General features: G+C 40.2%; 1 protein-coding gene across 1 annotated transcript in view; it reads left to right on the top strand.

The window, feature by feature from the left end:
* The window catches only part of cdkal1 (CDK5 regulatory subunit associated protein 1-like 1), a 217,455-nt gene that overhangs the window by 91,352 nt on the left and 111,088 nt on the right, over positions 1-15,015 (top strand). The window contains exon 8 of the mRNA XM_046846802.1: positions 14,599-14,702. Coding sequence (XP_046702758.1) covers positions 14,599-14,702 — 104 coding nt within the window. The remainder of the gene's footprint in view (positions 1-14,598; positions 14,703-15,015) is intronic.

Genomic DNA, 15,015 nt, shown 5'->3' with positions numbered 1-15,015 from the left:
CGCACAGGAAGATGAAGGTTCAGAAGAGCGCAGACGATCAGGAGCAGCGTTATCTCCGAGAGCCACCGCCTCGCTTTGATTAGCGCTCTTTATTTACATCCGCGTCTACAGAAAAACCACGTCGAATGAGATATCAACGCATTCAGCGGCAGAGCAGGAAGCTCCATTCCGAGTCCAGCGCCGATGATGGATGACATCATGTACTCACCCGAAGGACCGAAAACTCGGCAGATTCACGCACATTCCATGTGTGGATACATTCCAGTAAACATGTAACATTACACAGCACTTCTGCTTCCAGTCAGTGTGATTTGAATTGGTTTTATAATCAATAAATAAACAAATAATTGTGCTACCACATAAAAAAAAAAGAACATGAAAATGTAATACATTGAAATAAATGAATTTGTCGCAGCACTAATCTATTAAATAACATTTAAAATAAAAATAAAAAATCAAGTCATCTATTGGTTTTGATGAAAAGCTCCACGACGGTATTTCTGAAAGATATATTATGACTGTTTCAAAAGTGAGTTTTATTATTATTATTTATTTTATTTTTTTTACTTTTGTTTAGTTCAGCGTCAATGTTTTCTTTTATGCTTCTGACCACCAAGCGCTCCTGCAAATGATTTACGGACAATTCCGCCGCATGCATTTGACGAACGAGTCCCGATGTGAGCGCCGCAGCCGGAATTCCAAGTTTGGGAGAAGTTTGTCAGCGCTTCGTACCGGCACTCGTGTCTGTGCGACGGTCAAATCCATCAGCATGCATCACCGTGACGGAACGACGCAGCCTTCTCCAATTCGCTCTCGGGGAACAATAAGGTGTTTCTGTTCAGTCTTTATTTCGGACGGGACCGGTGGTGCGCTGCATGGTTCTGATCAGCTGTGTGCTTGAAATCGGGCCTTTAGCCAAGCGCAGGTTGTCAGGCATGAAATAGGAGCCAGCAGGCACACCTCCATCACTTTAATGTGGTGTCGTCGATGCAGCGCCGGACGCCGGTCTCCATCTGCCAGCGCTTCCTGCGTCCTTAACGCCCGCAAGATAAATAGACACGCTGGGCTTTGGCAGCTCGGCTAGCTAAACTGGGTTAGCCGTCCTCACAGGTGTACTTGCAGCTGATGCGCTGGATGCAGGGGTCAACCATAAAGGGTCAGCGTTCGCCTGCTGCCTGACAGACCTCTACATCATCGTGCTCCCCTTCCTCCTCATAAACCCCTCCCTCTCATCCCAAGCCCATTACACCATCAACTGAGCAATAGAACAATCATCCGATTGTGATAGAGTGAAGGAGAGGACGAGGAGCAGTAAGGCACAGTGACCAACACTTCTACATACACTCGTATTCGTTTTCTTTTTCAATTCTATAATCACTTATTCAAGCTTTCAGACACCGTGACTGCTTAATATTGTCTCACTCGACTTTTCCAATGAAACAATGCACCGGAAAGCATTTTTTTCCTTCTCCCTGTTTCAGACAAACAAGAACTTAATTCCTTCAGGCCTGAGTGTGTACAATTAATTTTATATATACAGTACAGACCAAAAGTTTGGACACACCTTCTCATTCAAAGAGTTTTCTTTATTTTCATGACTATGAAAATTGTAGAGTCACACTGAAGGCATCAAAACTATGAATTAACACGTGGAATTATATATGGAATTATATACATAACAAAAAAGTGTGAAACAACTGAAAAATGTCATATTCTAGGTTCTTCAAAGTAGCCACCTTTTGCTTTGATTACTGATTTGCACACTCTTGGCATTCTCTTGATGAGCTTCAAGAGGTAGTCACCTGAAATGGTCTTCCAACAGTCTTGAAGGAGTTCCCCGAGAGATGCTTGGCACTTGTTGGCCCTTTTGCCTTCACTCTGCGGTCCAGCTCACCCCTAAACCATCTCGATTGGGTTCAGGTCCGGTGACTGTGGAGGCCAGGTCATCTGGCGCAGCACCCCATCACTCTCCTTCTTGGTCAGATAGCCCTTGATGCCTTTAGTGTGAATCTACAATTTTCATAGTCATGAAAATAAAGAAAACTCTTTGAATGAGAAGGTGTGTCCAAACTTTTGGTCTGTACTGTGTATATGCTGCTCTTGGTGCTGTTTCAATTAGTCAGTAGCAGACTGATGTCACAAAACAACGTGTGCTCTTACTATTCTAAATTTAAGCGCTTTTCTGTAACGGCACGTCTCCTAAACAAGAGTTGCCAAACCACCAGTACCGGCCCATGAAAGAGTTGCTACCAGGTTGCAAGAATGTTTTTGGGGAAACGTCTGTAGATAAGACCCTTTATTTATTTTTACCCTCGCATTTTTCACTTTAAAAGCCAGTATACAGTGTGTACATACCACCCCATTTCAGAAAACATCGTTTCCACACTTCGGATTCAGCTAATTATTTACGCGAGTTTGAAATTTCCTTTGAAAAGTTTCTTTAGTGGAGGCAGGTAGAAAAGCTCAAGCAACGGTGATATGGAACGATGAGATATTACTAAAAAATGTCTCATCTAAAATACGGGTTTGACTCTACAGGCAGTTCTTGTGCTCCAAACACTATGTGTTTAATATGTGCAAATACGTTCGCTAATGAGTCAGTGAAGCCCTTAGAATCGCTTCAACATCCTGTAAGTAAACACCCAGCATTGAGAGACATAACAATAGATTATTTTCTAATGGTAAAACATTGTTTTGATCTTTCTTTCTCTCTCTAACTCTCTCTAACACAGTGGTGTGAAAGTGTTTGTGTTCCTGATTTCTTATAATTTTGCATGTTTGTCACACTTTAATATTTCAGATCATCAAACTAATTTTTTTAATTAAATATTAGTAAAAGATAACACAAGTGAACACAACATGCAGTTTTTAAATGAAGGTTTTTATTTTTGAGGGAAAACAAAATCCAAATCTACATGGCCCTGTGTGAAAGTGTTTGCCCCTTAAACTAATAACTGGTGGGCGCCCTTAGCAGCAACAACTGCAATCAAGCATTTGCAATAACTTGCAATGAGTCTGTTACAGCGCTGTGGATGAATTTTGCTCCACTCATCTATGCAGAATTGTTGTAATTCAGCCACATTGGCGGGCTTTCGAGCATGAACCGCTTTTTTAAGGTCACGCCACAGCATCTCAATAGGATTCAGGTCAGGACTTTGACTAGGCCACTCCAAAGGCCACTTCCTTTTCTTCAGCCATTCAGAGGTAGACTTTCTGGTGTGTTTTGGGTCATACTGCTGCAGAACCCAAGTTCACTTTAGCTTTAGGTCACGAAAAGATGGCCGGAATTTCTCCTTCAGGATTTTTTGGTAAACAGCAGAATTCATGGTTCCATTTATCACAGCAAGTCTTCCAGGTCCTGAAGCAGCAAAACAGCCCCAGACCTTCACACTACCACCACCATATTTTACTGATGGTATGATATTTTTTTTTTCTGAAATGCGGCCTTACTTTTACACCAGACGTAATGGAACACACACCTTCCAAAAAGTTCAACTTTTGTCTCGTAGGTCCAGAGTATTTTCCCAAAAGTCTTGGGGATCATCAAGATGTTTTCTGGCAAAACTGAGACGAGTCTTTATGTTCTTTTTGCTCAGCAGCGGTTTTCGTCTCGGAACTCTGACATGCAGACCATTTTTTCCCCAGTCTCTTTCTTATGGTGGAGTCATGAACACTGACCTTAACTGAGGCAAGTGAGGCCTGCAGTTCTTTGGATGTTGTTGTGGGGTCTTTTGTGACCTCTCGTATGAGTCGTCGCTGTGCTCTTGGGGTAATTTTGGTCGGCTGGCCACTCCTGGGAAGTTTCTCCACTGTTTCATGTTATTGCTATTTGTGAATACTGGCTCTCACTGTGGTTCACTGGAGTCCCGAAGCTTTAGAAACGGCTTTATAACCTTTTTCAGACTGATAGATCTCAATTACTTTCTTTCTCATTTGGTTCTGAATTTCTTTGGATCTCGGCATGATGTCTCGCTTTTGAGGATCTTTTGGTCTACATCACTTTGTCCTATTTAAGAGATTTCTTGATTGTGAACAGGTGTGGCAGTAATCAGGCCTCGGTGTGACGAGAGAAATTCAACTCAGGTGTGATAAACCACAGTTTTAACAGGGGGCAAACACTTTTTCACACAGGACCATGTAGTTTTCGATTTTGTTTGTCCCTCAATAATAAAAACCTTCATTTAAAACTGCATGTTAAGATAAGACCTAATATATCTTTATTCGTCCCACAGTGGGGAAATTTCTCTGTTACAGCAGCAAAGAAAAAGAAATGCAAATATATAAATAGACATAATACAGTATGCAGTATATACACAACACAATGTATAAATACAAAAAAAAAAAAAAAAAAAAGGACCATGAGTAAGTAGTTATGCTATCAGATATATTGCACATAGGTAATATTGCACGATTGTGTTCACTTGTGTTAGCTTTGATGATCTGTAGCATTAATTGTGACAAACATGTAAAAAAAAAAAAAAAAAAAATCAGGAAGGGCGCCAACACTTTTTCATAACAAATAAATGTACAGATGTTGTACAAACATTTCCACTGGAAAAATCCTCCTGTAGCATGAATAACAGCTTTGCTCTTGGTATCTTGACAGTAAAACTGGCCAAAGGTGTTCGTCACTAGTTGGAGATTTCTTTCTGACTATGCAACCCAGTGCATCCCAGAGCCGTTCAGTACACACAGGCCATTTCATGATAGTTAACACTTCAGCTGACTGTTTGTTTTCTAAATAACACAGACGTTGGACTTAACCCCAAACCATCAAACTTTAGCCTCCATGCTTGACTGTGGTTGTGTCTGCTAACATCTCTCCCATTCTTCATCTTAAAGTTGTTCTTGTGTTACAGCTACAATTGTTACATTTGGACTGCTGTTTATTTAGAAACTTAATATCAAATCTTTACTTCCTTTATCCGTAGAGGAAGTGCGGAAGCGGAGAGTGTTTGCTCACATCGACGTTCGGTTAAGCTCTGATTAAACCGCAGTGAGGAGTTATGACCTCTCGTCCCCAGAACAGAGAGAAGTAAACATGAGCACTCACAAAAAGAGGAAGGCGTGATTAGTTTTTTACAGCGCGTCTGTGATGAGCTTAACGGTTTGGATTTTAGTAGCTGTGGTGCGCGGGAGTGGCCGAGCTCAGAGTTTAGAGAGGGAATCAAACGCTCTGCTAGTTCGGGAGAGAAAAGTTCATGAAGCATTTTGCCCCCGGTGATGCGTTCATCTGACCTTTACTCGAAAAGCACAGAGGATCTCAAAGCACAACAAAAGCAAACGAGCTGCAGGTCCTTCAGGGCTCAGTAAACAAGCAGCACCCCGACGCACTCGTAAACTCAAAAAGCCGCATTATCAGTCAACTGGGAATAATGAACGAGGAGGAGGAAGAACTCTGGGATTATAAAACCTGCAGCCGAGGGTTACTTCTTTAGATCAACTCATGATGTATAAAAATAGCTCCATCGGTTCTCCACATATACACAATGATTTCGACTACCACAAACACCACATTTATTACGATTTATTATGATGAAAGAAATCTTTTGTTTAACTTCGACTTTATTTATTTATTTATTTATTTTTAAACAAAACTATCCAAACTGTTACTATGTTAATGCTAGTAATGCTAGCAGTGTCTTAGGTCACACGTTATTGTCGTTATTTTATAAATTGTTTAATTTAATATAAAAAAAAGTAAAAATTAAAAATGGTGAAAAATCACATTAAAAAAGTTTTTTATATAAAAATGAATAATGTGTAATAACTCAGTCATTTAATAATAATACTTTAATTAAAACTTTAATCAAATTTGACCAGTTTACAAGAATTGTAAATCCTTTGTTTTATTTGTAACAAGAAAAATATAATTGACTATAATAACATTTTACAATTTTATAGTTTAAGTACAAATCCAGTGATCAGCATCCAGTGGGTTTGTGATATAATTCATCAGGACAATTATGTTACCTATTTTACTCAGCAAATGTGTTGAAAGTGCAGAATTGAACATTAAATAGATTTGTTATGTTTTGGCAAAAGACAGACATTGCATTTATTGGAGATTTTTTATTTATTTATTTATTTATTTATTTTATTTTTTACTTTTTTTTTTTTGTTGTATTTAAATATGATGGACCTCTGAAGGTTGCAAGTTTAAATCCCAGCACCCCCAAGCTGCCACTGTCTTTTTTTTTTCAGCAAGACTTTAAATGTAAAAAATATAAGAATGCTCAGGACAATACTAACAAAATGCTACCATTCAATTACATAAACATTAAATCCAATGCAAAACTATACAAAAATGGTCAAAAATCCAAACAGTCACTTTAACACGGTGTTAGAAGTTAAGAAGTAATTTATGATATTATGATGAGTCTGGGTCATCAAAGGCTGAGTCTCTCTCTCTCTCTCTCTCTCTCTCTCTCTCTCTCTCTCTCTCTCTCTCTCTACCTTACTCACTCACTTACATACACACACTTTGGTGAAGGTCAGCGGTGCATAGATGAGCTCCATAATGCTGTAATCAGTTGGGGAGTGAATGTGAGCACTGAGAGATGTGAGCTGATAAGCAGCCTGGACTCTTTTATAGAGAGAGAGAGAGAGAGAGAGTGTGTGTGTGTGTGAGCATGTGAGAGATGGAAAACCCCACTTGCAGTTTCACCCTGGCACAAAGACCCCTCTATGCTTTCAGCCTCCAAATGTCAGGACTGATGTCAGAGTTACCTAATACTCGGGCTGATGGCGAGCCGCACGTCCATGCATGAGCTCGAACTCCTTTCACTTAATCCACTTTATAAACACGGACACAGTGGAGTGAAGTATCAGACCTGCAGCACCACAGTGATGCAGCACAAGACCATATCATTATTCTGATTTTTCTGTGAGTTAGTGGTTGCAAGTCAGAAACTAATTCATTTATTGTAGCTCATGTAGTGCTTGAAAAGGGCTGCAGATTGATTTATATTGTTGCTTTGGATTGTCACTGTGATGTCACTCTGTCAATTACATTCACAACGTCGACAAACCAAAACCACAACAATCAATGTAATCGAACAAACAAGCAGAACTAGTTGTATATGTTTTTAGTTTTCTTGAGGAATAATACTGGCAACTTTACAAAAAATGACACTGTTGGCAGGAGCAATGGCTCTGATCAAGCCAATGTTAAGGATTGGTCTGAATTCCCTCAGAGGTTGTGTGATTGGACAGAATTCCATTGACGGTGGGTGTGATTGATCAAAATTATTTTAGAAGTGGGTTAAATTGGTCAGAATTACCTCAGATTTGGGTGCGATTGGTAAGAAACCCCTTATTTTTTGTGTGATTTTAATCAGAATTGTTTTAGGAATGAGTGTAATTGGTCAGAATTCCTTCAGAATTTCGTGTGATTGGTCAGAATTATGTTAGAAATGAGTGTGATTGGTCAGAATTTCTTCAGGATTGGGTGTGTTGGTTAGAATTTTTTCAGAATTTGGTGTAATTGGTCAGAATTTTCTTAGGAGTAAGTGTGATCATTGTGATTGGTCAGAATTCCCTCAGAATTAGGTGTGATTAGTCAAAATTGGGCTTGATTAGTCAGAATTACGTCAGAATCTGGTGTCATTGGTCAGAATTATTTTAGGAGTAAGTGTGATTATTTAGGATTCCCTCAGAATTTGGGGTGATTAGCCAGAATGGGGTGTGATTGGTTAGAAATTCCTCAGAATATGGTGTGATTGGTCAGAATTTGGTGTGATTGGTCAGAATTTCCTCAGAATTTGGTGTGATTGGTCAGAATTCCTTCCGAATTTGGTGTGATTGGTCGGAATTAGATGTGATTGGTCAGAATTCTATAATAATTGTGTGTGAAAGATCAGAATTGTTTTAGGAGTGAGTGTGATGAGTCAGAATTCCCTCAGACTTGGGTGTGATTGTTCAGAATTCCTTCAGAATGTAACTGGGTTGGTCAGAACTCCTCCAGTAGCAGATGATGCTTCTGGTAACTGGGGCTCTGAAAGCTACATTAAAATTAGATTTCCATTATACCTGGAATTCTCACTGCTTTTCTCTATGACACAGTACCCGACCTGGTGATGTGCACAGCATGACTGGTTATTAAACAGAGTGCTATTTGATGCTTGCTGATCAGACACATGAACTGGGAAATGAGAAGCATATTTTTTGTTCAAGATAAAAGGGAAAGACAGTCACATCAATGTGAACAAATTGATATCCCAAAACCTACAAGTAATGAACATGGTAAATAATGTTGTGTTTGTGAAAAATAATTCCTGAGTGTTTAAACTCTGCTTTGGGGTAGACTGTCTAAGTGCTGAATCTGGAAGATGGAAAAGATTTGTCTTCAACACCTTCAGATGAGCTGCCATTTAAATATACATAGTTATAGAAAATCTTATTTTTCACAAATATCTTTTTGATGAAGCAGAGAAGCTGCTTTGATTAGTCAAATGGTTTGAAATATCACAAGCATCAAAAACTCATCGCATAAAATAACGGAAAACCACACGCATGTCTAACCATCATCTTCAAAACTACAAGCACGAGCGGCTGAACAGCACACTTGACTACCTAAAACAGGAAGCATGATGGGAAGTGTTTCAGAGAATTGTGGGGACAAATAAACATAGTGCTTCAGCTGTTTACATGTGAGCGTGTGTTTGCGTGTGTGTGGTTCCTGTTCATATATGGTATTACTCATCATGAGCAACTTCTCAACAACCACATGAAATCACAAGAAATGCCAGTGATCATCCTTCAACCCAAAGGAACCCAAGATCAAAAAACAGATAATGAAGAAATAAATAAACATTTCGGTGGGCTGAGAAAGTCAACAGTCCTGAGGTATTACAGGACAAGGTCCTGGGAACTTGATATTTCTATCGAGAAAAGAGTCCAAGCAATGTGGAGGACAAAAATCCTAAAAGATTCAGAAAATTGTAGACTGCAGTGATATAAACACCAACACGTTCCACTAAGTTTATTTTTATCCATTTTCAGCTTTACCAGATATATTAATCACATTTCTAACATGTGCTTCCTCTCACACCCACGTTTGGAATAGCAATAGATCATTCTGGCCATTGTAACAAAGCTGATTTCCAGATTTCTGGGACAGCAGGCCAGTGTATCACCACCTCTCTTGAAACCATATAACCATGGGCACCATTAGTGCAAAGTGAAACCAGTTTGATTAAGAAGAATTTGTTGGCGCTGCACCGCTGGTCCAGGATTTGGTACACCCTCTTGTAACACATCAGACTCAAAATGCGTTCATGGACTGTCGGGTGTCAGAATTCCTTCAGAATTGGGTGTGACTGGTCAGAATTGGGTGTGATTGGTCAGACTTTCTTCAGAATTTGGTGTGATTGGTCATAATTATGTTAGGAATGAGTGTGATTGGTCAAAATTTCTTCAGTATTAGGTGGGTTAGTTAGAATTTTCTCAGAATTTGGTGTAATTGGTCAGAATTGTGTTAGGAATGTTTGTGATTGGTCAGAATTCTTTTAGGAGGAAGTGGGATCATTGTGATTTGGTCAAAATTCATTAGAATTAGGCGTGATTAGTCAGAATTGGGCTTAAGTCAGAATTTCTTCAGAAGCTGGTGTAATTGGTCAGAATTCTTTTGGGAGTAAGTGTGATTATTCAGGATTCCCTCAGAATAGATCATTCTGGCCATTGTAACAAAGCTGATTTCCAGATTTCTGGGACAGCAGGCCAGTTTATCACCACTTATCTTGAAACCATATAACCAGGTTGTCAGTTGAAAGACTAATAATTAATAGTATTTGTGCAGGAATTGTGCCAGGAGTCGGCGTGATTGGTTAAAAGTATTTCAGAATTGTGTGTGTTTGGGTAGATTTTTTTTTTAGAATTCTTGGGTGTGATTGGTCAGAATTCCCTCACAGGTGGGTATCTGGTATAGGATAAAGAGTTCTTACTGAGGTTTAAATTAACGTTCTTATTGAGAAATAACATTTTTATAAATTTTTCCCTTATTTAAATGAACATCTGCACAAAAACCCATTAAAGATTGCACTTGTCCAGTACACTAATGAATTAGATTTTTCCCAACCTTGGCTTTGAACCAGAAGAAATCTAGACACAAAACCAAGAACCACTGATGTGCACAAAAGAGCGACAGAGTAACACTTCGAACGTGACTCTTCCCAAACTGCCAGCTTAGCCAAGTTCATAAGGTCTGTGTGCACGTATCGTGACCTGATGTGGGGTTGCTGGCTCTCGGATTACTGCCTCGCTGCTCAGATTTGCTCTTAATTAAAAACCAGCATTCCGTTTTTTTTCCTCCCCTCGTCTGTGAGAGCAAGGGAGGCCACGGCACCACAGATCAGAAGATGATTACACTTTAATTATTCAATTACAGAGGGACAGAGTGCTGTCAGATTGACGAAGAGGAGGAGGGACAGGAGGAGACCACATGAGACGCCCGATGAGCTCACTTCGTTATGGTAAACATGACGTAATCATTCACCTGAGAGTCTCTCGGCCCGCTAGGACAAAGCGGACCATAAACAAGGCATTCAAGTTCTTACTCATGCTCGCTAACCGTCCATTAGCATTAATTAAAAGGGCAACTTACCCAAATTATGTTTTTAATTAACTCATTTAAAAAAAAAAAGTTTTCTCTCATGTAGACTTGTCTGAGAAGCTACAGCTTTATTCCTGACTGTAACAAAGCACTGGAACTGGAGACTCCTTATTTTAAAAAAATCGATGGATTTTTTAGTTTGTTTATTTGTGCATTAGAGCCATGATCATGTACAGTATTAAAACGCTGATGCACTTTCTGGCCACTCACAATCCAGAATTTAACAAACACTATAAGAAATACTTCTATATGAATAAGTTTTTTGTAAATACTACATACTTAATATCAGCAATGAAATAAATGTAATTAGTTCCTGTATTTAAGCAGCTTTTCCGCATTTCTGTACTTTACTGAAGTATTTACGTCATTTTAAAGTCAAATCTTTTTTTTTTTTTTTTTTTTTTACTCAACTACATTTTGCGAAATCAGTCGTTCCCTTTTTTATTTATGAGCGAAAAAACCTAACTGGTCAATCACACAGCAAGCCACCAATCAGTGTAGAGCGCACGCTCTGTTATGAACTTGTTCTGATTGGTGCTTGCTGGTATCTACTTTTCACCAACATACAGTTCAGCTTCAGTTCAACAGCAAGCAGAATTTTGAGAGGAAGAATGATGGAAAACTTCTCTCTGTACAACAATTCTGGCCTTCATTTTTATTTTTTTGAGGTAGTTGAAAAAAAAAAGGTTTTGGGCTCATGATGATATTTAATCAGTGTTTTACTAATTAATATCATTCTATTAACATATCGGTGTGCTATGAGTAACTAAGGGTCTTGTGACAAAAAAAATTACATCATAGCCATAATAAATCATAATACTTTTGTAATTTTACTTGAGTGACATTTTTAAAGGGAGGACTTTTATGGAGTAATATTTTACCTTTTGTAGTAATATATAGATTAGAGTAAAATTTCTACTTGAACTCAAGTACATGGTTTTGTGTACTTCATCCACCACTGCTTAACATGGAGTTTGGTTTTGAAGTGTAGAGTTGCTAACACGGGGTTGTGGGAAATAATTCAGAGACTTTTAAAACACAGTCGTGTCTGTCACCGAGAGCTTTCCATCGTGTTGATCTCTGATCTCCTGCAAACTCGAATAAACCTTGCAGCCTTTTTTGCGTGGAAGCACGTTCTCCAGAGATGAGTGCCCAGTGGATGAAGTGTTGGCCCATAACGCTTCGCGTGGCACGAATCTGGGAAAGTCCGACGCACACTTTTTCTTTTTATTCCCAACAGATGCGTGTTTCCTTCCCTGGTTTTCATGCCTCATCAAAGTAAGGGATAAGTTGTCCGAGCTGACCTTTTTATAACGTGAGTGAGTTTATTCAAAGGGTTTTTTGTCCACTAGTTTGCTGTGCAGCCTGATGAGGCCAACCGGTCAGGAAGAAAAAACTGGAATCTTTGAGTACAGAGCAGAGGTCTCTTTTTTTTTTTTTTTCCTCTTTTTCAAACCCTGCACATCATCTCTTGTCTTCACGGCGCACTCTAATGAATTCTGATAGACCAGAGGTGATCTAATGATTAAGCTTGTTAAAGCTCGTTAAAGGCTGTCGAGGCTGAGTGCTGATGCTCTAAGCTCCTGTAAGCTCCTTTTCTGAGCTGTTAGCCCGAAGCCTCACCTCGTTGTCGTGTATCTTATTAATTCAACCCGGGTCTCAGGTGGAACCTGGGAAATAAGGGAATGTTCTCATATAGTCTCAAAATAAAGTGTTGACTTGGCATAGACAAGAACTTCCACAAACTTCCAAGTTCCATCAACCACTTTGTTCCCTTGTAATTATTGACAATGGTGCATTTCTAGTTGGTCTGGGAAGGGGGGTCATATTGTGTGTTTTTTGATTATATTATATTAAAAAGCCACCCAGCTGAAAGTTTTGTCAGTCGTGTTCGCTGGCTGTTCTGTTGTGTGGGTGTGTGAGCTCGCTTGCTTTTCCATGTTTGTGTGAGAGAGGAGCACTGAGAGCGGCCGGCAAGAGCATGAGTCGTTCCTGTGATGTGGTCAGAGTTATTTTATTTCATTTTTTTTTTTTTTTTTTTGTCTAGCACATGCTTGTTTCCCAGCGCATCTCCATGGTGACACTGACTCATCAGTTCTGTCTTGTATTCGTGGAGAAAAGACTCCCATCGTGCCTGACCACAGAACTCTGGCACGTGTGTGTGTTTTTTTTTGTTTGCCTTTTTACCACAGTAAACCTCCCCACTGCACGTCTCGACATGTCTTTAACTTTGACGTTGCAACACACTTCTCGCTGTGTTCCAGCTCAAGGTTTTTGCTCGGTTTGCCTTCCTTGCTGCCAAACGGCATGAGCCGTACCACTCAGTCGAGGTTTAAACTTTCTTTTTAATTACCTTCTAGCCATGCGTAAAAAAACCCCACGCACAACAAAACAGTCGCGGTTGACTTGGGACCTCGACTGTTTATCGAGTCTTCCGGAAGTTTTGCTTGCTCGCTCGGACCCTTTTTTTTTTTTCTCAGAGTGCAATTTTGTTCAGATGCTCACACTGGGGCTTGAATTAATAAACCGAGGGAGCTCTGAGGCTTCCTGCGTTGTCTCAGAGTCAGCAGTGTCACTGAATTAACGAGGAAGAGGAATCGAGCGACTTCATTGGGGTCCCTTTACCACCCCTCATCATCCACTGCCTTTGCCTTCCGAGTCCCGATTAAAGCATACTGTCCTTGTGAGTTTTCCCCATAATTAAGGGCGAGGGGAAATGCATGACTTGCGAGGAAAGTAATTAAGAAATTAAGTCGCTGCAGGTGGAGACCTGGGGGCAGAGACGTGTTTCGGTAAGCAGATTTGTTCAATTTGGTTAAACGGAGCAGATTTTACAGGGAAGAAGGAAAAAGATTCCAGTTACAGCTCTGTCCTACAGGTTAAATCAGGATTTACATGGGGAAAGTTATGCATATTCAAAATCGTCTTGCGCACATGCATTTCTGGGAGCATGTTTCGGATTAAAACCTGCTGACTGAGGGGAAACTTTTACTCTTAAGCAAAAGACCATAGGAAACGAGCCGAGGGGTATCGAAATATGTGCCTGAATAATAGTTTTACTTGTATTAATCACTGTTTAAAACAAAACAGCTTCCAAAACCTCATGATTCAGTCACACATCGAATAGCACTTGATCCAGCACAGACTAATATTTGACATTGTATTGTAATTATTTACACTTAGTTACCGCGTAACGACTTAATGAAGCTACCAGATATTAAATCGAGGTCGTGGCCTCGTAACGATCTGCTGCTCCGCACCGCGTTACATTAAAGAAGGGCTCGGAGGGTTGTTTTCTCCAAACACCCAGGCCATGTGACCCGTCCTCCATCTTTTAATGCCGGGTTTAATTTGGGAAAGTGCTGTGAGATAGATGTTCTCCATTAAAGAGCGTCTCATGTCAGAAACGAGATGCCTGGAGCGTCTACAAAGGCCCATTTATCCAGCTGGCCTGTCTGTTTAAAGACAGATACCGAGGCTGATGGGGCATGCGAGCGAGGAGTATTGCCACACTGCAGAGAATTTTTATAGACTCTGACACAAACGGGGCTTTGTATAGCTCTAAATCGGAATGAAGTTTTTAGATCATTAGTGTTATGCATGAAGTTATCTACCACTGCATTACCATAATAAAGCCATCACAACACGTACACACACATACACAACCCTCAGGCTGTTTCAGGCTTTGAATAACACAAAAGAAGATTTGTCCAGGAACGGCGCTAATGCTGCAAATAACGACTGGCCAGGAGGAATTGCATTAGAATTCCTTGCGCTTCGAGAAGATTCACGGGCGTTGCGCCTTTGAGCGTTCCCGGGTCTGCGGTTCCTGAGCCCTCCTGGTGTGAAGTTGATGTGTCCTACTCCATCTTAGTTGGAGGCGAAATGAGCTGGAACTGTGGAAACACGGGTGTATAAAGATGTTCTAGTCAGAATGTGTACGAAAGTGTTTGTCACCAAGCTAACGTGTTCCGGTTCTTTTCCAGATGCTTGAACGCTTGCACGTATTGCAAAACCAAACACGCGCGAGGAGACCTGGCCAGCTACCCTATCGAAGAACTGGTGGAACGAGCCAGACAGTCCTTCCAGGGTGAGTGCGTTTCCACATTCTGCTGTGTGTTCAAATGCTATTGCGTATATAAAGATTTTTTAGAACTAGTTGGAACTAGAGAGCTGCATTGGGATTGGGAACCCAACGCGGATCTCGCAGGGGCGGGTGCATTTACCCTTGCTGCCTGCGGGAGTGGGCGGTCAAACAAATGTAGCGTGAGTCCCACAGTCCCGCGATTTGCCATATGCCTATATAACAAGTCAACAAATATCCCGCGATTTGCCATATGCATATATAACAAGTCAAAAAAAAGTGGAGAAGAAAATGAAAACGGGTATTTACATCACAAAAA

Source organism: Silurus meridionalis, chromosome 4, assembly GCF_014805685.1.
Source record: "Silurus meridionalis isolate SWU-2019-XX chromosome 4, ASM1480568v1, whole genome shotgun sequence".
In the NCBI taxonomy this organism is placed as follows: Eukaryota; Metazoa; Chordata; class Actinopteri; order Siluriformes; family Siluridae; genus Silurus; species Silurus meridionalis.
The sequence above is the reverse complement of the archived record's forward strand: the minus strand, read 5'-3'. Positions and strand labels throughout refer to the sequence as shown.